Genomic DNA, 25,425 nt, shown 5'->3' on the forward strand with positions numbered 1-25,425 from the left:
TTACCTTTAGTAAAGCTAAGAGAAAAAGAAGACATGTAACTTGTCTGAAGGAAGAGAATCTCCATCGTACTTTAGATGTAACACTGAATGAATATACTCCAGTACCAGAAATATCTAAGTGCCCTGGAAGATGCTGTTTTAGTATTGACTAGTTACTGAACATACACGTCTATTTGCATAATCTATTTAAAGAATCATATATTTCAATGTATTCCCAACCTTCTTTAGAGCAATATTGACCAAGTATTAGAGAACTATTATATAATTTTAGCAGGTGAAAGTGTCAAATGTGTTTGAATAGTCGAACGAATCTGTAACTTCTTGACCACTGTGTCATTCTATGCTAACATTCAAAAGGATATTCCATAAACCAGTCTCTCACAAGTCCTTAATCATTGGCTAAATCAATACACAGAATAATGTAAAGCTTATTTACAAGACCCTAAACGTTGAGTCTTTATTGTTCATTGATCAAACTCTAATTTTGATAAATATCACACTACAGAGTTACTGGGAAACCAAAGTCCTTCAGGTTTGGGAACCAATGCAGACAGTCAAATCATGAACACGCTGTGTAAGATAGTATTAAAATAGCATGTAGTACTGTCATTGCTGGTGCTGCTAGCCTAACTCTTAAAGCCTCTGCACAGCTTGAGAAATTCAAACATCTGTTGTATAAGTATGGTACACCTGGCTAGCAGCGAGCAAAAACATCGCAGTAATTCATTTGACACAGTCATTATACTCCTGTTTGCAAATGATGATTTGCAGATGATTTACAAACAGCTAGGGATTTTTCACTAAATTTTCACTTTTTAAATGGTCTGATAAATGTTCTGTGAAAACAATTTTCGGCCAATGTATTTGCTTGCAAGTGATTTTCTGCAAACATCTTTCAATACTTTATCCATAAAATTGAACACCTACCTCACATGGGAACATTTCTGTTTTAGGATTGCATGTTGTCAGGAGTATAAACTATTACTGTTAAAAACCCACATGTACCTCCTCCACAACTTTTAGACACAGAAAATGTTCACATTAATGACTGTTTCCACAAAGCAAAGGAAAAAGAAACCCACACATGTTCACAGCAAAATTCTACATAGTTGTCACCAGGCCATACACACTTAATTATCTCTAATCTGCCCATCTAACAACTGCTGTACTAATCTTTTTCCGATATTTCTTAGAATAAATAAATTCACAAAACAAAGCATCCCCAATCGTTCATCAAAGAACACCACACAGTATTAATGCCAAGAGATCTTTTGAGAAAAGTTGTTTTTACAGCTCTTATTAGAAGAACTGTAGAATATACTCAAAGACTGATTGAGTGCAAGCTGCTCTTGTGTTATAGATGACACTAAGGATCAGAACCCTAATATCCACCCCTACCCCTCCCCCCAAAAAAGTGTGCATTTTTTTAGGAGCAAATTGCCTTCTTACAAAGAGCAAGAAGGAAAAAAATCTGTTTTGGACAGGGCTGTGAGGTGTCTTGATAAAATGATGGTTGTCAGTGTTAAGCCCTAAAGGACAGACTAAGTTAAGAAATTCAGATATTCTTTCAAATGTTTATCAAGTCAGCAAAACTCTTTTGCATATCCCCATTTCAATGGGACAGGATATATTTGTCCAAGTACCACCCATTTCAAAGTATGAAGGGAGCAGGTCATCTGAGCATAGAGAGATACCTTTTACCTGAGAATGCACCAAATGCATGGCAAACTATAGAATGAATCTAACTGGTAAAGAACTTGATCAGTGCAACAGGAAAGTTAAAGGCTTACTGAATTTGTCATTCATAAATGCAGTTCGTTTTTACATGTTAAACCAAAATCAGATGTGGTGTGCATGCCTGCTGCTGGGTGGGTAATAACTGTGAGCTTTAAATTACCTATATCTCACCGTGGAACTGTAAACGTGGTAACTTTACCACCTAAATGGGAAGTGTCTCAAACTGCTACCCATTTGCTAGCAAAAATTTGCTAGCACTTAAACATGAGCACCCACACACCCCCAGTAACTGGACACCTACCTCTCCCTTGAGCCCTGTTATTATTTAGAGCTGATCAGGTCTACTCAAATTCTACTCAAGTTGTTGCATTACATCCCAGAAAGCCGTATTTCAAGATATCACAAACTATATGGATGGCATATGTTACTGGAGATGAGCGTTATCATTTTCTAAGTAATTAAATTTTATAGGATGGCGAGGGGGGAAGAAATCAGAGCATTTATTTAAATTCTAACCACTCTCCCTGAAAGGAAGAGTTGGAGTTTCTGACCTATGACTCTGGCCATTATGTTTTCTTTCATTTGTAGTTCTTAAAGGCATTCATGTTAATGGTATTTTTTATAACATTTAATTCCACATGTTTAATCCTTGTATCTCACAGAGTTTTGCCTATCACAGGACCTTGGAGTGAGGAGATGAAAACATATTTTGCTCCAAGCTGCAGGTTACAATTCAGCTTAGTTGCACATGGTTAAAGCAAGGATGTTTTCTGCCTGGTTAAGATTTCCAGAACCCAACATTAATCTTCCTATCTCTTCAGATCTGTGAGGAATGGTGACGCATGGCTATGTACCCTGACTTCAAACCACTCCTGTCTCCACCATCTCCTCTTTGCCAAAGAAATCCTTATGTGGCCAATTACTACAGGTCGCTCGCCTCTCTGCTCTGCCAGCGTTGCTAACATGACTGTCCAGTCTGGGGCCAAAGATTTGGCCCAAAATAGTTAGGTAAATATAAAAAAGGAGGTAACATGAAAATTCTTAGACCAACTGATCTGCTCACAAGTTTGTGGCATTAATATTCTTAGGATTTTCCTGGAGAATGTTCCGCTTCTGACTTTTGCAAAACTAGCTAAACATTTAAATTGGCAAATTACCATTGTTTTCTGATTCCTTCCCAACTATTTTCTGACAGCTCTTTAAATGACTGAAGCAAAATCAATTGCATTAAGGAAAATGCGTATACGCTACACACCCCTGAAACTTACATTCCCATAAGGAATGAAATAACAGTAATGAAATAACAGTAAATCTCACAAAAGCACCCATTGTGTACTTACTTGAAGTTCAAGCTACAGGAGTATAATATTACAGCCTTATTCAAAACTGTAGTCTAGCAACATTCAGACTATGTGTGTACAGTAGTTATAAACACTATAAAGGCTTTATTCTAAACATCTTACACTGGTAAAACACAAAAAAGTTACTGCTTACATCATTTCGCAGAGAAAAATATATATCATATACTTGTATTTAGAGTGTATTAGACTGTAAAAATGACTGAGAATTGAATTATTTTTGTAAGACAAGGCAACAAAAGACAGACTCTTAACTTAAAATGTCTGAATTTATGGCTTATATATGATCCATTTGTTATTTCACATTTATTTATGCATTACAAAAAAAGTACCATTGAAGATAAATTGTAAATCACTTGAAGTCTGTTCAGGGATTTACTTACGCTGAAGTTATCATTCACAACTTCCCATTAATAATTTTATTATTAAAAATAACTCAATTATTTTAAGGACACAGCTGGCTTCAGATTCAGCTTCCACTAGATTGAAAACAACAAAATTTTAATATACTCTGCATTAAACATGAATTATTTCTGTATATTATCTGCCTCATTTGGAACAAAATTCATTCATGTAGGGATGCAATAGAAGGCTTACGCACATTTTAAGTTCCACTCTGTTCTTTAAAATACTTGCCAGTTCCTAGATTTTTGTGCTGGTCTATCACATATATAACATTTATCTCAAAACATGAATTTCCTGCCCGATTTATTCCAAGAAATCTTCACTCTCATTCAATTCTTTGGAAGCTTTTCTTCAAAAATCAGAACAGAACCTCACCATTCATTAGCTTATTTCTCTATTTTATTTTAAAGCCTGGATAGTTTGTATATTGAGATTCTCTAAACAACTTTTGTGCATCTTACCAATGTTTATCAAAGAATGCGGCTCACTGAAGTAAGCAGTATGAAGTTTTTGCATCTTAAAAGTTCAAGCAGTGTAAAACTCTTTCTATGTTCTGGGGGGTGTTTTAGTTGTACACATGGCAGGATTCTTCTATGGTAGCCAATGGCTCAGACAAGGGGATCTGGTAGGAACTAGCCCTTACTGGGTTGCTTAAGCCATAAATGTAGATTTGGTATAAGAGAATACCAGACACAAATATGAAAGAATATAATTTTTCTTGCTATTTATACTTTCCTCTAGCTATCTGTTTTGAAGGTCTATCTTTCTCTTCACACATCTCCTATTTATCTTTTTATTCTGTGATGACAATTTTTTACCATTTTGGCATACCCATTCCCAACTTAATCAGTATGTTCTTTAAAAAAAAAATAAAAACCAGCAGGACTTCAAGCAGTTTGAAGCACTTGGCACATTTCATTGGAGTCTATTTTGTACTTTTGTTCTCTATCTTGCACTGAAATATTTACTGTAAACATAGAGTATATTCAATCCTAAAAAGCACATTTGTCTCCTATTTCATTCTGAAAAGGAAACTGCATCTCAACTCCCCCATTTACAGTTCTCAAGGACGGTTTATGCTGTTTGTTCCATAAAAACAGTGGAAAAATGATGGGTATACGAGGTCAGTTAGGAAAACTGTTCCAGCTGATGCTTTATGTGATATTTATGTTAAACACAAGGAAGAGTAAGGTTAAGAAGTTGATGGGCTCAATTACTGTGTTTCACTTAATTATAATCTGATTTGGATGAAATGTTGCTTTTTATTACTCAGTAAACTATTCTGCTGAAATAAATGGCGCCATGTTTTATGTTTCAGTTCAAAAAAGCTGTCCTGGTCTGGTTTTTTTCACCTTTTTTGCTTGGTCTCTTCCAAGAATTTTATTTTAATTTTTTCTTTAGGGAAAAAGAGAATTTGGGGCAACAGTGGGAAGTCACAGAAAAGCATGAAATAATTTTTTTAAACCGCAGCCTGTGTTTCCTCAGTATCAAAATTTATATTCATATTGAGCTGCAACATGGATCTCATTTCACCTTTATTGAACGCATCCGTTACACTTCATACCCCTTTTTTCATTATCTGCATAACTAAAAGTCATTGTTTCCGGTAAAGTCCACTGCATCTTTATATAAGTGCACAAAGGTAATTTACTCTTACTTTAAAACTTCTTCAACATGGATAAGAGCAGTGTGAAGTGGACTTAGGATAAATATGAATTAGAACCAATCCTTTCAAGAAAATGATGACATTCTCATGGTCTTTGCGATCATACTGTTTGATAGATGACAAAGATGTTACATTTAGGTTGCACCAGCAGTTTAATTTTGAATAGTTTTCATTATTTTTTTTTAAATCACAGTATCACTCTTTAAGTAGGCACTTTTAGAAGTTTCTTAGATCTGCCCTCCATATTCACCTCCATATTTAGGCACCATTTCCAGTGTGTAAAATGCTACTGCTTAATACTGTTTTGAATTAACAAACAATTCTCAAATTGTTCAGACTGCTGTTTTGGCATTTCTTTTGCATTTCTTGTCTAGATGTGATTTGGTCTGTCAATCTGCTTTGGAAGACATTAGCTAGAGTTTTGTTCCCTCAATCTGAATATAATTTGTGATGTGCTGTATGAATACAGATTTCTATTTAGAGTTCTATGTACAATTTTGATGGAAGCCTATTAATAAACAATTTCCCTTAGAGTGAAGAATAAAATACAATGTCAAAACTATATACTGGAAGATTATTTCAAGATATCAGAAACACTTCTATTTACTGATTGAAGAAAGAGCCCACATTGTTGCAGGCTGTACCACAAAATAATTGACGGCAACAGGAGTTCTGCACCCCAAGCCAAAAATGAGGGCACATAATCGACATCAAGGTCAATTATCCGGTAGTGAAGTACCCAACAAAAGGAGACTATTGTGATTAGAGAAATAAGCAGAACATTGTGAATTTGGAAAGGCTGGCACTGGAGATAGCTTTTAGACGCTTTGTAAACCACCAGAAACATTGTGTTAGGGCACTGAGCATCACAGATTAATTCACAAAAAAACAGGAGAGAGAAATCAGTTATGGTGCAGTTGTTTTACTGGACTTCTGTTATCTTTAGCCTGTAGATCTTTCATAGTGCTGCTTTCTCTGCTGAAGACTAGGTGAAATACTGTTAAAACACACACAATGTTTTTAAAGCTGTGCCAGGATCTTTTTGATCCATATATTCTGAGTTGTAAATCTACCCAGTCTATCTATACACTACCCGAAAGACTCTTCCTAAAACATGTATTTTTTAAAAATATTTTTTTCCACAATTCTATATATAACAAAATTCCTAATAGCCTCATGCTATGATGTCATTCATTCATGTGTGTTCCTAATGTAACTGCTATTATTCCTGCCCCTTTTCCCTTTCCCCCCTCTCCTGACTCCTTATTCTACACTGGAATAATCTTTTGTGTTTTTCTCTTTGTTCTTGTCTTAATTTAGGAAATGATCCTGGAGTCATTACTAACCCAGAATGGATTAGCTTACTAATAACTCACAAAAGACACGATTCAAACCTTTCAGGCTAATGGGAAACAACTTCTTTTGACTTTAAAGAATTCCACAATCAGTCTCATAATCAGCATTCAGTGGCAAGCTGATAGCTCGCTCCATATTCCATGATATATCTTATGTTTTTAATAAGGTTTTACAGGTTCAAATCCTTACCTTCTAAATGACATTATTCAGCGACTTAAACAGATAAGTCTATTTGTTTTCAAGCAGCATGCTCTGTCTTTGAAAACAATTACAACAATAGTACTCACCCTACGGTAAAAAACTGCCTCATCTCCTGTCTTCGAGACCTCATCAGTTGTTTGTATTCACCAATACGCAATTTCTTTCCATCAACAATGCAGGTACGTTTTGGTCGAGGTTTGTATTTGTAATTAGGATACTTTTCTAAGTGGATTTTACTTAGCCGTGCCTGCTCTTCATAATAAGGTTGTTTCTCTTGATTTGACATGGACTTCCAGCGAGATCCTATTAACACAGAACATCAGAGTGCTCAAGTAAAGCAGGTTTAGCTTTACACGTACACATTTCAACATGCCTTCTTGCCATAATAAACAAATTTTAAATAAGTTAATTAAATAAACTGATTTGAATTTACATCAGCCAGCACATATATTGGGATGCACAACCTGAGACACCTTAAAAGAATCTTGACTTTCAGGTATTGCTGCAGACCAAACATATGTAAATCTCTATTAAATAGGTGCACTTAAAAATCAATAGTTACTTCTCAAAATCTCAGCCTCATGCTGCAAAACAGACTATTTAATTTTTTACAATATGAGCATTAATCTGTGAATAATTCTATACCTTTGTAATACCACATACAGTATTATGGTTAAGTAAGGTCTACAACCATACTTTTACTGTTAAAAGCTTAACACATTTCCTAGCGATACATGCTGCTTTGATAGTTCTATGAGGATTTGGTTTATACACTCCTACTAATAGTTATTAATACCTTCCTAGGTAGCAGGAAAAAATTATCAAAACCTTAGAGATTCAACAAAATTATGAAAAATCCCTTGCTGTCTGGGTGTCTTAAATTTACTAATCTTCTGATATAAGCTTGGCATAATATTGGCACCTTACCATATTTTAAATCCTATTACGCATATTATCTTCTGGCCAGATGTAATAAATGCACAGAACTGCACTGAGAAAGTTACATTTAACAAACTTATATTTAAAAAAAAAACAAAAACAGAGAGCACATTGTAATTATATACACCACTTCAGGTACTGTAAACTCTCATTGAAAGCTGCATCAATAAAAAAGTTTAAAAATTAACACAGTGTACACAGGAAGAGGAAAAAGTATTCAGATCTCCTGTATTGTTTATAAGGAGCTATCTAAACACTTGAATAGAGAAGTGATTTTTTTTTTCCAGGGGATACGAAATGCAGAAAATAGCTTTTTGGTGTCTTTTAGATGAATAAAACGATTACAGCTGTGGTAAATGTGGGTGGAAGCTATTCTTTTACCAAGATTTTTCATACATCAACAAATGGAAAAGTTGTATAAATATTATCCGTAGCCAGCAATACTCTGTGTCAGTTCTAATATTTCAGTCTCTTTTCTCATTGTCCTGGAAAAGTTGCACAGATATTATATGGACATAGACTTATTTGTGGCAGAGCAGATACTGACAGGTTAATTCCATGGTTAACAAACACTCAATTGCTGGCACTTCTGAAATATGTATGCTGGAAGTTTACATTTTAATGAATACAGTTACTATGCTCCTAATAGTTTTTTCACAGAATGCACACAAATAATATAGATTCCCTACAGCTGCCAACACTGAAACAGTGCAGGTTTTATACAAAACTGAAAGGCTATTCATATAACTTACTTATATGGTAGACAAAAATATGAGAACTACTAAGTAAGACTTTGGAAGTTTTAGGACAAAGTAACATTTATTTCTATGTATTCTTGCCTCTGATTGAACTAACATGCAACAAACTTTGGTAAGAATGTATTTGAACTCAAAGTTTACAATAAAATGATTACAGAGGAAACTTGATTTTTACTTTTATTTATTACGAGTTATATTTGGAATCTGTCTTTCACTTCAAAGACTCAGAAAGCAAATATAGGTTTTAACATTTCACCACTCATTCTCACGTATGTTTCTAATTCTCTGGAGGGGTCTTAAAAAGCAAATCAAAATTTCTCAAAAATGAGCCAATTTATTTGCACAGTGGCAAAATATAATCCGTGGTATATTCCCTGATCGTCCCAATCTATACAAATTAAATATTAACTATGGTGTCTTTTAACTAAGCAATATTTTAACTGTATGATGCTAGTGCTTCCTTAGCTTTTTGAACATTGTAACATTTTGAATCAAACATAATTTTGCATGTGAGCAGGTATGCAAATACATGTCTTTTGAACTGTGGCAGGTTTCCTTTTTCAACACTGCAGTGTGACATAAACCTTTGATTTTGATTTTGTACTTTATTAATTTTTTCCCAGTGATTACTCCAGCAATTACTCCATTTTGCATTCAGGTGATTTGTAGTTCAGGTGATTTCTAATGGGATCTTGCAATTAGACCTTTTATCAGGATACACTCTTGCAACAGATTTCACAAAACATTCCTTTTGAATGCTGCTAAGTCTTTAAAGCATGTTGTGACTGCTGTTGAAAATAAAAAGCATTAGGGAAAGGCAGAAAGGGAAAAGGAAGGGAATGAAAATAAAGACAACCCATGAATCTTCATTTGTATAAGTTTCAGTAATTCCAATTTCAGTGAACATCTCCCAAACAAAATATGTCCTAAAATTAGATAAGTTAAGTTGCATATCCAAGAAAGAAGTAACTAGCCTGTGTCACCAATATAAATAACCTCATCTTTCCACAGCTCCAAAAATAACTAACCTCTGTCAATTGCCACTACTATAGCAGAGCCTTCTAAGCTTCCCTCAGTTTTGGTTCAGTCACAGTCACGATTTGTTCATTGTCTTGCACTTACCTAGGATTTTGCTAATGTTGGAGTTGTGCATGTCAGGGAAGGCTTGGAGAATTTTTCGACGCTCATCCTTTGCCCAAACCATGAAAGCATTCATTGGTCGTTTGATGTGCGGTTCGCTACTGGCTCGGCCCCGCGAATCCCGGTAGACTCGAGCTTCAGCCACAGTGGCACCTCCTGTTGGCCAACAATAATACTGCTGTAGTTTAGCTGCAGAGCCATTCATTGCTTTACTTCCTGTAATGTCAGGGCAGGAAGAAACAAGATGGATGCAAAACATTATTATGTGGATTATGCAAGTGCTTTCAGTGCTGTGTTTATTTTAGCCTCATTCTCTTTTTCTCTCTCTCTTTTTGCTGCCAGATCTATGAGAGAGAGAGACAGAGAAAGAAAGGATATCCAGTGATTTCAGTGTAATTGCTCAGGCTCACCCAGCTGAAGGCATCAACATCTGAGTGAGGAAACAAATTGCACTGGTATTTCTCCAGTTCAGGTATGGAGATTTGAAAAAGTTTCCGTTTGGGACTTTAATACAGCATACATGTTCTGAATGCTCAACAAAACTCACATAAAGTTACGCTTGAGAATCCCAACTGATGTAGACCTGTTCACACAAGTAATTTACAATGACATTGCTGCTTGAGCAGTGAAGCACATGCCAAACATTTCATGAAATAAATTATATAGTACACCAGGTACATGCTGGTAGTTGTATGGATCCGATTATATTTGGAGCTGAACATTTTAAAGTCACATCTGCTTTAGTTGAATTTTAGATGTGTCTTGGAGCATTCGATCACATATATGTAATAAAACTGTCTGCCTTCAACAGGTACACGCACAGCATCCTGAAGCTTCCAGAATGGGAAACAAGCACTCCAGCTTCTCCATGCCTGCTGTGCTTTAATGTATCCCAGTGTCCTGTCATTACCCACCATCAATTCAATTTGTACATGCTAACCTTAACTGGTTTTTTGAATGCATCCAGCCCTGCTTCTTGATGACAAACAGCAAAGCTTCATGGGGGTTTAGAGTTCACAGAGCTGAGTATGAAGTCTAGAACTAGTTAATACAGGAGAAAGAGATAACTGAGCCTAGATAAGGCATGCTTTTACCAGAAAAACTTTTGCAATTGTAATGATAACATATGTTTTTAGGCTTATACCTTAGATACAAAAGGCAAAAAGTCTTTACAGTGGGAGAGTGAGATACTTAGTCTTAGGCCTCATCAAACTGTTCATATAATTCAATACCTTGAAAAAGCAAGGTACTTGACAACAAATTAGCACAGCAATAGGCTTCCTTTTTTGTAGACTATTACAGCTCCCGACATGGATTTATTTGCCACATAATACGATTAGTTCCTTACACTAAGTAAAACACTGCAGATTTACTAATTTCAGTGACTGACTCACAAGTTTTTACTTGTGCAAAAATTAAGTTTCCTAATTTAGTGTGAAAACACTATATGTTAGGTATACCATTTTAAAAATTCTATATAGGAAATACATTTGCATGAAAAAAGTCCTAAAATAGAGGATGCATAACTAATACACTACCTTTTTGCCACCAGGTCCACAGTACATTAATTTCATTTAAAACGCACTGACCATACAGGATAAATTGATTTTGCTTTATATGGTGTTGACAGCCATGTTTATTGTGCAGTGAAATGTAGTGTAGTTTCAAGCTGACTATATCCATCAACACAGGGCAATATGCTGACTACTGGGCCAGATGAAGACATACATTACCTTGAGAGCAAAACACTCATTCGTATATGGCAGTGTCTTCTCCTAAGGATCACCATGGTAATTTATGATGCCTCCAATGCCGTTACTTTACAACTGACACCAATTTGGCAATTTGTATACTAACACGCATGCACATAAAAGAAGACAGGTTTGTGGCAAATGTGAGATGCAAAACTATTTTAATACTATTCTAAGTTAAGTACCATTCTACAGGTGTTCAGCATTTACAAGAGGCTGCAGCTGCAGTCAGCTTTTCATTGCAAAAAGGAACACTAGCTTTGCTGAGTGACCTGCATGTAGGACCAGTTTAGGGGTGTGTATGGTTAATGAGGCTCTATCCATTGTTGTCGGAAGGCTTGGAACATGCATATCAAAGATATCATCTTTTGAGAGAGGATATATTTACTGTGAAACTATAATAAGTTACAAACATAGTAAGTCAACACTGAAACATTTATTGAGACAAACGGCTACATAATTTGAGAAGAATCAAATATATCATGTAATGGTTGTTCCATCTTTTAAAATAATACTATAAAATTTGTAACTAGTATGTGGGTGATTAGGAAGTTGGTGACAAATTTAAAAAATTAAATTATTATTGATGCAAAAGTTGTCATTTGTTATTCGGCTACTCTACTCGCAGCAAAGGAAAGAAGACATATTTGAATCCATATGGTGATTTTCCATCTTTTATTTTCCCAAAGGTACTTATTCACTATGGCTAAGGAGTTTGTCTTTAGCCCTTTCTAACACAATTTTGGCCTGACCTTTCAATCCTAATGCAGGCAAAGAGTACCTGTACTGGTATCAAGATTATAGGCCGGCTTTTTAATCTGGATGTAATGTAGATAGAATGAAAAAAAAAAAGAAGAAAAAAACCCACCATAAACGATCTATTTTCCGAGAAAGGTTGTGTTAGAAAACAATTCTTACTTAGAGGAATAAATTATAACCATCCCAAGAAGGCCAAGAGGCTCTGGCTGTATCTGCTTTAAGCAAGTCCATACTTCAAAGATTTGAAAAAGCAGCCAAAGAGTTGATGTTCTTTGTGCTTGATCTCTGGGGGAATATTTGCAAGTTGACCCATAGGCCATCACAAAAGCATCTGCAAAATGAATTTCTGCAAATAACTAATGTAATATAATCTTCATGTTCTTCTAACTATCTCAGAACTGCAGGATTATATTCAGCATATAAAGCATTAGAAGAAAATAATTCTGTTAGCATGTGATTCTAGCCATGGGAGCCAGAAAGTCTCAGTACCTTTTTAGCTTAGAAATGACGTGCTAATGATATAAAAAGCACATATGCTTGGTGAGCTCTTACAAGTTGAAACACATAAGAACAAGCTTTCAAACTGGTTGTTCTTAGGTACTTCATCCTGTCAAACAGATATTTAGACAGTATTGTGCCCTATATAAACAATTTCAACAGATTTTACAAAGTATGGATTTTTTTCTTACTGTGATAATTATAGTATTGACAGAGGCTGAAAGAGACACATGAAATTTTTAAAGAAAAGATATATACAACTGCAAAGAAGTAGGTGTTTTACTTCTTTCTGAAAATAGTTTCAGGAAAGTCTAGTAAATAATAAACCCAAAATAATAGTTAAAATAAAAACATACTACTAATGAAGAGTGAGAAGAGAGAAGGAAGTTAGTAATTATCTCTCTATGGCAACTAACGCTCTATCTGCTAGTTACTGTTCATACTGCAATCACAGGAGGAGGTTTTGAATTTCAGAATTAAGAGCTTGGTCAGAATTAAAAATTCTTGCAAAAGCAGTATAGTTTGGCTGCCCTAATGGCTTAGTTGGCAAAGAAGTTTACACGTCAGCCTAAAGGCTGGGGCTGTCCTCAAAATGACACTTTTAGCTTCTGAGGGTGTGGACTGCCTCACTTCCTAGATGCTTTGCATTTGTTCAACTTGTCATGACTTTGATGATTTAAAACTAAAAGCAAACTAGAGGAGAATGATCACTTTTTGTGGATATATGGCAAGCAACTCCTCTGTGGAAGCTGGATTCCAGAGTAGACTCTAGGGACAATACTGGGTCAAAGAACACCACAGAATGAATCTACAAATGTTACAGCTTCATTAAAGTAATTCCAAACAATATTTTTGTTCCAAAAGAGACTGATTGCTCTCTAATGACAGTGCAGGGGAAGAAGAACCCCTGTTCTTTAGCAAGAGAAAAGAATCTGATCAACAGGAAAGATAAACATTTTCACATGAATTAAATGTTAAGAAACATACAGTAACAATTGTTACATTGTTTATTTTTTTATTCCTGCCTTCATCTGAGTTTCTCACCTTCTATAATGACAAGAATTTTAGGACAGGCACCATATCTTAGCACGTTCCCTGAAATCTTGGCCACATTAGGGTTAATCCTATTGTCTTTAATGAGATGTGGTTTCACCTTCCATTTTATACATCATCTACCACAACAAAACCTCAGACTGGGCCTTTATATGTTACCAGAATGCAAACAATAATAAACGTGATAGAAAGGAGAAAAAAAAGGTTGAGAAAAAGATGAGGAAAGAAAGATAAAAGAAGTGACAGCAAAAATTAAGAGATTCTTATAAGTCACTCAGTTATTCCTTAATTACTCTTCATATGCTGGCCATTGATTCATGTTTGACGTGATACATTTCCTTTGACTCCCCCCAGATAACGAATCTTTGGCTACTCTAGAGAATATACTGCATACCATCTTCTACAGACATATACCAAGATAGGATATATAGAAATAAAGACAATCTTTCTAGGTTCCTAGTGTAAAAGTGACTGGTTAGTAGTAAGCTCCTATCATCAGTTATTCATTAAGCTGAGATGATGTTTTCATCTACTTTGGAAAAGACTGATTGCGACCTCCAGAATATCTGGTCCTGTCTGTGGTAACACAACTAGTACTGCTAGCAGCTTGCATTGCAGAAACCAGAACCTAATGAACATGCAAACAGGAGTCACTCTTTTACTACTAGAGATGGGTTACTCATAAACATGGAAATGCCATAAAAACAGGGAGCATGAAAAACCGGCTTGGCAGTCCCCCTTCCTGCTCTTAACAGACAAATGTGGCCTTTATGAAAGATATAGCAATATTTCAAATCAAATAGAAAAATGCAAATCTGGAGAGAACAGAATGACAAAAGCAGCATTGGAAAGTTTAGAATACAAGAATAATCATTTAACTATTATTTTGAGTTATTAAGTTCAATGTTCAATTTTGAAGAAGGTTACAAAAATTACTACTTTACTGTAAGTGACTTGTAGCAGTGTTAGTATAACATTTATCTGTTTTGCCCCTTGCCTGCCTCTTGCTTCCTCATCCACATCCATATTCAGAAGACTTTTTCATTCTTTATTACCAGCAAGAAAGGCAAAATAAATGGGTATCATCTCATGAACTATTGTCATTACTGCCATGTCTTGTCATCACTAGGCAAAACTAACACCCACTTGGAAACATGACTCGCTCTGGGACAGGGATGCCTGTAGTCACACAGTGGCACAAATGTTCTGCAGGGACGTGTCTGTCTGTCAAGCTGCTTTCGTTCCAATTGCTAAACAAATATTATTCAGCTGGGATTTGAGGGCCGAACATTACTTGTAGGCTGCATGTCAGTGAATGAAAAGGGGGAAAAAAAACTGAGAAAGACATGAGTGATTCATGAAATACTGGAATATTTAAATAGGCTCTAAAATATTTCACCTGCAAGGGTTCTGAAAAGTAAATATTAAGAGGTGGGAATATACTGTAGCACAGGTTAGCTACATCCATGCAACACTTGGTTATGATAAGGCTTCTATTTTTCCTGTTAAGAGACTCCATTCTCTTTAAAACATCAACAAGAAGAACCAAAAGGGAATTCCCTAAGGTCAGCTCTGAGGAAACATAAACCTCTAATTCAATAACTCCGCTACTGCACTGAAAAAGGCCTTATTATTGCAACATCCATATGGAGTCAATTGGACATTAATGACTAATCAATCCCTCCCCTTTCTATTCTACTTATAGTGTCACAAGCCATGTTTAGATTAGCCCATTTCCTGCTTAGGATCACTCAAGATGTCTTTTGTTCTTTCAGGGCTGGCCTGATGGAGGCAGCTTAAACAAACACACGACCCAAGTGGTGCAGGAGTTATAAACTGCCATATGTGAATGAACAAAGGGGCCATACTAAAGCCTTTTGTGGTATTTGTTAATGTTTTTCATCTGAGTTTAAAAAGACCTAATGACTTTGTGGTGAGCTGATGCATGTGGCTCGTGGCTTTGCAAAATGAAGGAAATTCTAGCCAGTTATATATCAGCATATATTTTCCGAAGTGCCTTGTTTTCAGTTTTGGTGGCAGCGAGTTTACTTTTTTAGTACATTTGTTTTACATATGCAAGCAAAATTCTTAATCTCAATTAAAACACAGCACCAGTTTTCACAGCCATCCTCACAACCTGCATATAAGTCTTTCCCCATTTGAAAGTCTAGCGCTAAAATTAATAGTGAAATATCTTGTGTGTGAAACCAAATCAACTATTCTCAGCTCTAGTGGTAGCAGTTCACTCACCAGTGTTTAAAGCTGATTGTTAGTTGATTCATATTAAATACTGAAGCAATATTTCTAAATAAGCTATTAGCACATCCATGCTCCACAGCCAGCCACGCGCAAATCTACATTATTTAAATGAATTAAAACTGCTAAATGCAACTACTTTCTTGATGGCTTACACAAACAGTTTAGATTTCTTGACCACATTTTATGGCAAAATTAACCCTCATGGAAATTTGGCATGGAATACAGCTAAAACAATACAATAATCTTTTAAATTACATGGAATATTAACTGAATTAATTAGTGCTTAAGGCCTGACTTAAGCCCTCAGTGGCTTACATAGTCCCACTTGTGCTGTAACACAAAAGCACAAGAAGTTGTTCTGTAAAGATCCATCAAACATCTAGGTAGAAAGTGGGATGAAGTAGCAGCCTCTACTATAAATTTGGGGAGGTATGTAAGTGTCATAAGATTTTTTCAATCATGCGCCACTTGCAGACTTCAAGACCCTTCACAGGTAATTAATTAAAAGCTAACAACCCCATTCTGACATATATATTATTGATAGAAAAAATGTGAAACATATTTAAGTTGAAAGTTATTCAGCCTAAGTAATGACATCAGAAGTAAGGGATTGCTAGTCATCAAGTCTAACTGCAATCAACATTCCCATGAACACTATTGTTGCTCCCCTTTGATATTTCATTTCATACTCAAATGAGGAAAGTAGAGGCCCACAGAAAGGAAAACCATGGACAAAACATCCCAGCCCAAGAGAAATGTTACTAATAATTATTGTTAGGTATCTGACAAGACCTATCGATACTCCAAATTGTTGTGGGTTTGGGTTTTTTTTTCAGAAAAACTGTTGTTCTAACAGCTAAGCAATTATTGTTACTATATTAATCATATTCAAAGTCAAAACAATACAAAGATGAATGAACTAATCTATTTAACATAAAAATGTTTCCATAAGAGTAACAGCTTTATTGCCAGTGGAGCTGTTACTCACATAATTTCAAATTTCTCCTGACATGACAGTGTCACCTAGAACATCCAGAAAACATGATACTGATTTAAAACACAGGGATTAATTCTGCAGTTTTCAGTCATCCCTAATGTTTTTTTGGTGGTGTTTTTTTTTTTTTAAATCCTGCCTGAACAAGGGCCATAGGATATTATCCATTCATATTTCAGTCAATGCTTTGTTTTGTTTTAAGATGGAGAAGTGACAGACAGGAATTCATCACAGAGAAAAAAGGCAGCCTGACTTCATATCTGATGGATGCATTGTTCAAGGTGTGGCTGAACACTGTTAATGAACAACTTTGCTTGCTCCTATGTAGCAAAACAATGAATTTTAAAAACTTAAGTACAATGTGGTTTATAAAACGGAACTACATTTAACAAAGGGAGAGAGGTTTACAAAACCACCTCCCTCAAAATATGTGATATTAATGAAATGCAGAATACTTTGCAAAAGGTTTTAATGTGTGTTGGAATCACTGCTTCAGTGGCCCATTTCCTGCCTTCAATCTGCAATTGAATTTGTCACCTTCTAGCATATGCAACATCATTCTTTGTATCAATATAACTGATTCCCTCCATCCAGTGTTTGCTGTTCTCACTTGTCATATCATATCAGTAATTAGATGGCAAAGACCTAGGGCTAGGATATGCATATGCCATTTCTTCTTGCCTTTCACATGGGGTGCTGACATTATAATAATTAATAATATAATTAGTAAATAATATATCATGAAGAGAGAGAAGCAAAAGCAGCATGATAACAGAAACTGTAAGTTAACAAGTAATAATAAATGTTAGGAAAAACTCGTAAGGCTAATTTTTCAAATACGCTGCACCTGTGCATTTGGGATTTATGAGTGATGCCAGGAAGATCTTTTTACAAACAATGTCATGTCCAAATGGCAATGGCATGTCCAAATATGTTGCCACATGTACCTGGTTTGGATTAAAAATGGGGGATTTGCCATGAAATAGGTGCTTATGTGAAAATTTACAAATTACTCTTTTTTGAAATCCTGCACTTCCTGTGAAACTACCCCTGCCAAATTGAAAACATAATCATTTAATATTTGCAGAAGCTGTGAAGATACTGTAATGCCCACCCCACACACATTTTGGACCACTGATTCTGTAAAATTAAACTGAAGTACAAATTAAGAAAATATTGTCCCCTTGCTACTAAGTTCTGCACTAAACGTTTGCCTAGATACTTGGCATATCTACATGGAAGAAAGGCAGATGCTCTTAAACACTTTTCTATTGCTGAGATACTGAGGTTCCTGAAGGATAAAATGGCGTGCAGTATAACCTTAGAAAAATAGACAGTTGTACAAAGAAGACGACTTGTCTGAATCTGTATCAATTGCTCCTGCTTAGCCAGAATATATGATGTTCTTTCCTTAATGTATTCATATTTCTGCTCCACTCCCTCTGCTCAAGGAGGTAAGGAAGAAGGGCAAGATTCTTCCCTTCTCCATGCAGTATGATATAATGGTGGCTTTCTGTGTCAGCTGAAAATTCAACTGTGCCTGGAAATGTTACACTATTTTAAGCAGCTTCAAGCTCCTTTTGCGATATTGGAGCAATACAAAGACATATGCAGAGCTAAGAATCAGGACCATGGGGTGTTTTACACCTGTGGTGGCTGTACATGAGTGTGAAAAAATGTTTTAAACCACTGAACTACTATATCTAATTTTTCACTCACTCCACTTAAAAATAGCTAAGCAAACTGACTGATGCTTTCAGCATTTGTGAAAACAATTTTCTCATGGGCAAAGATTTTCTGTGTAAAACTGCAGCCCACAGTTACTTTTTACAGCCTTGTTCTAAATTCCTGAAAATAATGTTTTACTATATAATGGAAATTGTGACAAGCCCTTAACCATAACTGTGCACCCCTATGTAAAACGCAGGGCATTGTAACAGTGGTTGGTTGTACAACATCAGAAATTCTAACTAGAATTTTTTTTAAATAAAGGTACTATTCTATAAGAATTAATTACTGTAGCATGGAAATAGCAAATTAGAAAGTCTCATATTTAGCAGTAGGAAAAAAATACCTAAGACAGTTGAAAATCAAAAGGTAACACTTGTGGAGAACATCCAGATTTTTTATTATTCTGAAAGTGAGAAGCATACTATATGTTAAATATTAGTGTTTTGAGAGAATAAGTTTCAGTGCCATGGAAAGATCAGTCCACACACCCCCAGCTCAGATTTTTCAGTACTCAAAGTGGGAGTTCCCCCTGTAAAATGTTATGGGGATACTGGCAACGATGAGATTCACAAAGTGGTTGCCATCAGAAAAGTGATAGGATGGTTCTTAAACACAGAACGTCTTATTCCCATCCCATTTGCAGGTGTTGAGTTACTCCAGGGCTGAGGCACTGAATCTCATCCAACACAACTGAAATACTGTGCCGAAGTACTTTATCCTAGATTCCTGATTGTTATGAGTTATTCTGAAAAATTTAAGTGTATCACTCAAGTATCAGGCACAATCAAATAGATGCATGGGTGTTAAAAATGGCAACCACAATTAATGAAGGCCACCTTTTAGCATCTGGTCTAATTAACCAAGATAGTAAGTTATTTTATCTTTAAATAATAAAGATACACTTATGGGATTTTTTAAAATCAAAGACCTATAACAAGAATTCAGGACAATAAAAATTCCAGTACTTGAGCTTACTGCATTCTCTCTGGAAACACTTCTTTGTTTTCAGACAGCTTTCACTGTTTTCTGATTTTCATCTTTCCCCTCTCAACTGCCATAGCAACTATTACAAATATTTATGTGTGACAAATACTGGCATGGAGAGGCATTCTTTCCTCCAGTATTTATGAAGCACTGTCACAAAAGTAGGTGATGCTTTGTCATGCATGTACTACCTGCTGTTTACACCTCTGCAAAGGAAGGTGTTAAACAAGTTACCTCACAGGTTTGGATTGTGTTGGCAGCCTGCTAAGATTGATCTGCCTGCAACTATATGGTTCCCTTTCACCTACCTCTTCAGCTGCTCAAAGTCACCCTTTCTTGGAGTTAAGAAGGAACTGTGTCACCCTTTTGTATAAGCAATTATTTACTACTGGGCATATATGAGAATGTTGAGGCTTTGAGTATATGGTAGATGTGCTCCTTTAAGAAAGCATTGATCTGTTTTTTACATAATAGATTTGCAACACCCAGGCACTAGTCATGATGTCTGCTCTATCACCAGGGAGGGAGAAAATGAAGCTTTGACAGATGGACAGAAATTTGGAGCTGGACAAGGTGGTAGTTTCTCCTCAACCTTAGATATCAGCTTTGTGCTTCCTTTGTAGCTCCTTTTTCTCATGTTTCTCCCCACACATGTTAGCTCATTCTTCTCCTCCACATGATTCCACATTCACTGCTGCTGCTGTCGTTGCAAGCGCTCATTGTTCACCATGTTCTGGCAATTGGTTAAATCTGTGATGATGCCTAACACCATTTCTTTCTTTCTCTGCCATTCAATTTCCCTTGCTTTTGGGCAGGGAATATCTCTCATTGTACTACAACATGCCTTGCAATGTGGCTAGCCCAAGTCAAATATGAATGGGAAGTGCTAATTTTATGGACACAAAAAGACAGACTGCTGTTAACTGCTGCAAATATTGAGCAATTCATTGACTTTGTATGCTGATCAGCAAATCCACCATCTGAAATGCTGCAGAACTAGGTTCTTAAGCTTACTGCTGAATAGAAGTATGTTCTTTTAAAAGCAAAGGTGAGCTTGTGCTCCTCCAAGCTTGGGTTCAGGTCCAAAATCAGGTTCAGACCAAAAACTGTGTATATCTGAACTGGAATTAGTAAGATCAAACTAGGGCTTACTACTGGAAGCAGCCTATTACCAATGGTTATGCAGCTCACAGTGCCCAACTGGCTTGCATTTGGCTTACTTGGAACATGGTCAAAGATACCATGATCAAACAGATAAGTCTTAAAGCTATATAATCTCAAACAGTGACTTGGTATATAGAAAAACACAATCTTTAAACCAAGGAACTTACAAATTAAAGTAAGAGACAGCAGGCAGTGAAAAGGAGCCAAATATTTAACTCACAAGCCCCTGATTCTAATATATTAACACGAATGAACATGGAACTAAATGTTAAGTACTAATACAGCATTTTCATTTGTTTCCATTTGCTATATAAAAATGAATTTAGCTTCACAATGCATCTGATTTTTTGACTTGGGAAGACAGGACAGAGAGAAGTTATTTCTCTTTTACAAAATCACACAGTGAGGCAGTGGCAAAAGAGTAACATTCAGATGTTTTTGCCCTGAGCCCAGGATCCAATCAAGAAAACTATTTTAACAGATCCAATTCTTTGGCGGGAATGAAGATCAGGTCTTGATGGAATTTGAATCCCTATGACTGCTGAAGGAAATCACAGTGCAACCTGAGCTAAGGTAAAATCAGTAATTGTCAACAGGAACATTAGGTCTATTCTGCAGATCTCTATCTACTACAAAACAAAATCTTAACATACTTCCTACAAATTTCCAAAGCTTTTGACCAGAACCACAAAAACAGAAGGATCCATAAACATAGAGCACATTACACAAGCACAAGATCCATAAACATAAAGCATATTATACGATTCAAATGAAGCAGCACTATTACCAAAAGTGAGCATCTGTGAAAGGAATATCGTTTTTAGAACTTGAACCAAAAAAACATATTCAGATCATCCAATATTCGCAGATAACTAAGAACTAAATACTTTAGGTTCCCCCACCTTGAATTTAAACAGGGCTCACCTATGGCTCCTGACTATATTCTACACACTCTGGTCAGTTGATGTATGTCAGTCATGTTCAAAAAGGGGTTTTAGCTATAGCTAGATTCAAAGCTGTCTCGGTGTGTCCATGCTAGTTAGCTGTATTTCAGTACTGACAATCTCAAATGTTCAAAATTATGAAGCCGCCTACAGAAAGAATGATGTTTCCTTTAAAATGATGAGGTTTGGAGAATAAAAAATCCTTGTTTAGTTCTATAATTGGCTGTTGTTTATAATTTTGCATACCAGTCACCGAACATTTATGAGGCTCTCAAATCATGTTTTTGAATTTTGCTAGCTACAAATGTATCATATATTTTAACATGACAACTGGGATTTCCAGGTAATGATATAAGTCTAATAGCTGTGGATTATTCATCAATGGTGTCACACTCAGTGGCAATGTTTTTGAATACAGTCTGAGCATGATTTTTAATATCGTTAGCCCAGTCCTGCTGATGGCTAAGGAAGTAATAGAGATTATGGTTTATGTCATATTTAATATAAAACTTTTGTTGATGATTTTCAGGCCTCCATTCAGGTAACAGGTCATTATGAGTAACACAAACTTTGAATATTACTTCATATGCTAGGTCATCTCTGAAAGTACACCTAGTTACCATTAATCTTAAAAGTCATTCTGCAGTATCCTTTCATATTTGTCTTATAATTGCATAGAGCTAAACTTAAACAATTTTAAGACTTGTCTTATAATTCATAAGTCAAAAAAAAAAAAATGTAGCTTCAGCTTCTGATCAATGACCCAGTACCGCAAACACTCCTAAAATTAAAGGAAAACATGACTCTGATCCTGTCAAACTCAGATCACTGCCATATGTTATAGAAAAGATAGAAGAAGTAGAGAGAAATCATTACTAGATACTATTACAAAGGCATTCCATAAGACACAGAAGTCTGCTGATATTTTTTATAACAAATTACTTGAACTTTAAAGGCTGTGTCAAAGCTATGGGAATCAGGAGCACTTCCCAGATTTGGTCTATCTTGGCTGCCTGCTGGGATGAGACAGACACGTACCATGTCTCTGCACACTTTAGTTTCCCTTGGAAATGCAGGTATGCAGGTAGGCAGGGAGTGGAACTGCACTTCTATAGTCCCTGTGGTCTAGATCACTTGGGGGATCAGGATGCAGCCCAAACTGCACTTCCCCCCAGTTTATGGCCAGCAGTGGGACTAAATTTGGAGTCCTTGGCTCAGGAATAAATCTGTTACACCATTCCCCCAACCCCACCCCCCAAAAAAGCCCACTACAAATAGTCAATATATCTTCTTTAAATGTAGTTAATTTCATAATTCTGAAGTTCTAAAATTCTGGTGATGGGAGTAAAACCATCTGACAGATCTAACAGCCGCACATACATTCTTTCACAACTGCACTTGGACATCAGAGATCTGGATGTATTTCTGATGAAGAAAGATAGGGAGTCAAAAGTTGACTACCAATATGTTACTTTGGAAATCTTTATTTTCTATATGACTGTGTTATTTGCATAAAAGCACACAACAAAACACATCAATATTATCTAAAGACATCTACAGCAACCTGCACTCAAATGATATCTAAAAAAAAATTGAAAATAAGATTAAAAGTAAGTAACAATGTGTCCTGGTTTCGGCTGGGATAGAGTTAATTTTCTTCCCAGTAGCTGGTACAGTGCTGTGTTTTGGATTTAGGATGAGAACAATGTTGATAACACACTGATGTTTTAGTTGTTGCTAAGTAGTGCTTACACTAGTCAAGGATTTTTCAGCTTCTCATGCCCTGCCAGCGAGAAGCTGGGAGGGGGCACAGCCAGGACAGCTGACCCAAACTGGCCAAAGGGATATTCCATACCATGTGATGTCATGCTCAATATATAAACTGGGGGGAGTTGGCCGGGGGGTGGTGACCACTGCTTGGGAACTGGCTGGGCATCAGTTGGCAGGTGGTGAGAAATTGCATTGTGCATCGCTTATTTTGTATATTCTTTTATCATTATTATTATTATTATTATTATTATTATTATTATTATTATTATTATTATTATTTTCCCTTCCTTTTCTGTCCTATTAAACTGTCTTTATCTCAACCCACAAATTTATTTTTTTTTCCCCTGATTCTCTCCCCCATCCCACTGGGTAGGGGGGGAGTGAGCGAACGGCTGTGTGGTGTTTAGCTGCCTGCTGGGTTAAACCACAACACAATGACAAAACAGAAAGGAAGGTGTGAAACACACTAAGTCTTCGAAGAATATGACTATGGTTATTAGGAACCTTTGACATTCAGCTGAGATTGTGACCTTGGCAACACACTAAAATGCAACAAGGCTGTCTTCTTAGAGGAAGCCAAAGAAGAGCAATGAAGCTGGTGAAGGGTCTAGAGAACAAGTCCTATGAGGAGCAGCTGAGGGAACTGGGGTTGTTTAGCCTGCAGAAAAGGAGGCTGAGGGGAGACCTCATCGCTCTCTACAACTACCTGAAAGGAGGTTGTAGGTGAGGTGGGTGTCGGTCTCTTCTCCCAAGTAACAAGTGATAGGACAAAAGGAAATTGCCTCAAGTTGCACCAGGGGAGGTTTAGATTGGATATTAGGAAAAATTTCTTCACTGAAAGGGTTGTCGAGTACTGGAACAGGCTGCCCAGGGAAGTGGTTGAGTCCCCATCCCTGGAGGTATTTAAAAGACGTGTAGACGTGGCGCTTAGGGACATGGTTTGGTGGTGGACTTCATAGTGTTAGGTTAACAGTTGGACTCGATAATCTTAAAAGTCTTTTCCAACCTAAATGATTCTATGATTCTGATTGTAAAGAATAAGTTGTCAAGTTTCTTAGTAACCCAGTGCTGAAACAGACACGTATGGAAACACAAAATAATAGCAACACATACAAAAAACTGTGACATGGCAAACCTAGAAAGACCTGTAATAGTTTCATGACAATTAGAAGCATTAATATTCTTGAAGACAAACAGAGCCTGTAGCATGGTACAGTACATCAGAGGCCATAGTTTAACTGCTGATGTTTCAGCAGCACTGTTTTCAATGGACTTCCACTCTAAATGATGCCATGCTAGAAGTGTCATCTCCTAGCTAGCTTGCCAAAGATGAGGGGCAAAACTTGGGTGATATTTTGCATGTCTTTTTTTTATCTCCAGCTAATATCTAAATTCACCCTGTCTACAACTAGAAGGACAAATAAGCAGCTCAGTTTTGAACTCCCATCAACATTTTTTTTCAGATCAGCAGAGGTATTCATCCAGCATCTCTTTTCCAGAGACATCTCTTGGCTGCTAAACAAAGTCTGGAAATCTGAATCCATTCATGAACTCAGATTTCCCATGTGGCAACACACCATGCCTCAAACTGCCCCACTAGCTCTAGAAAGACATGTACACTGTCCTTAAACTGGCACACATCACTGTAGCTTGGGTTATATATGTCAAAGCTTCATTTTGCACTATCCAGTAACAGGGGGGGCTGTCAGTACCACAAGGTGTATCAAGATACTAAATTAAGGACACTAGAAAGAGAAAGGATGAGTTGAAGGAAATGAGCTAAACCAAGAAAGTCCTCAGGGACTTGATGTCATATGAACCAGTAACTGTGTATCTGTAAGTATTCTTTTGCACATTTTCATCCCAACTGAGGAAAAAAATATCCTTCAACACACTGAAATACGAGAAGTTGCTGCAGGATGGAAATTCCTTTACAAAGCAGTTTATAAATAACTGAT

At 36.3% G+C, this 25,425-nt stretch overlaps 1 protein-coding gene across 7 annotated transcripts in view; it reads right to left on the bottom strand.

Annotated features, from left to right (window-relative positions):
- SOX6 (SRY-box transcription factor 6) overlaps window positions 1-25,425 on the bottom strand; it is a 380,373-nt gene that overhangs the window by 8,255 nt on the left and 346,693 nt on the right. For all 7 annotated transcript variants that reach the window (XM_076344067.1, XM_076344066.1, XM_076344063.1 and 4 more), the window contains 2 exons: window positions 9,543-9,776; window positions 6,810-7,026 (listed from right to left, as the gene is read on the bottom strand). In XM_076344067.1, coding sequence (XP_076200182.1) covers window positions 6,810-7,026; window positions 9,543-9,776 — 451 coding nt within the window. The remainder of the gene's footprint in view (window positions 1-6,809; window positions 7,027-9,542; window positions 9,777-25,425) is intronic.

Source organism: Aptenodytes patagonicus, chromosome 7 (assembly GCF_965638725.1).
Source record: "Aptenodytes patagonicus chromosome 7, bAptPat1.pri.cur, whole genome shotgun sequence".
In the NCBI taxonomy this organism is placed as follows: domain Eukaryota; kingdom Metazoa; phylum Chordata; class Aves; order Sphenisciformes; family Spheniscidae; genus Aptenodytes; species Aptenodytes patagonicus.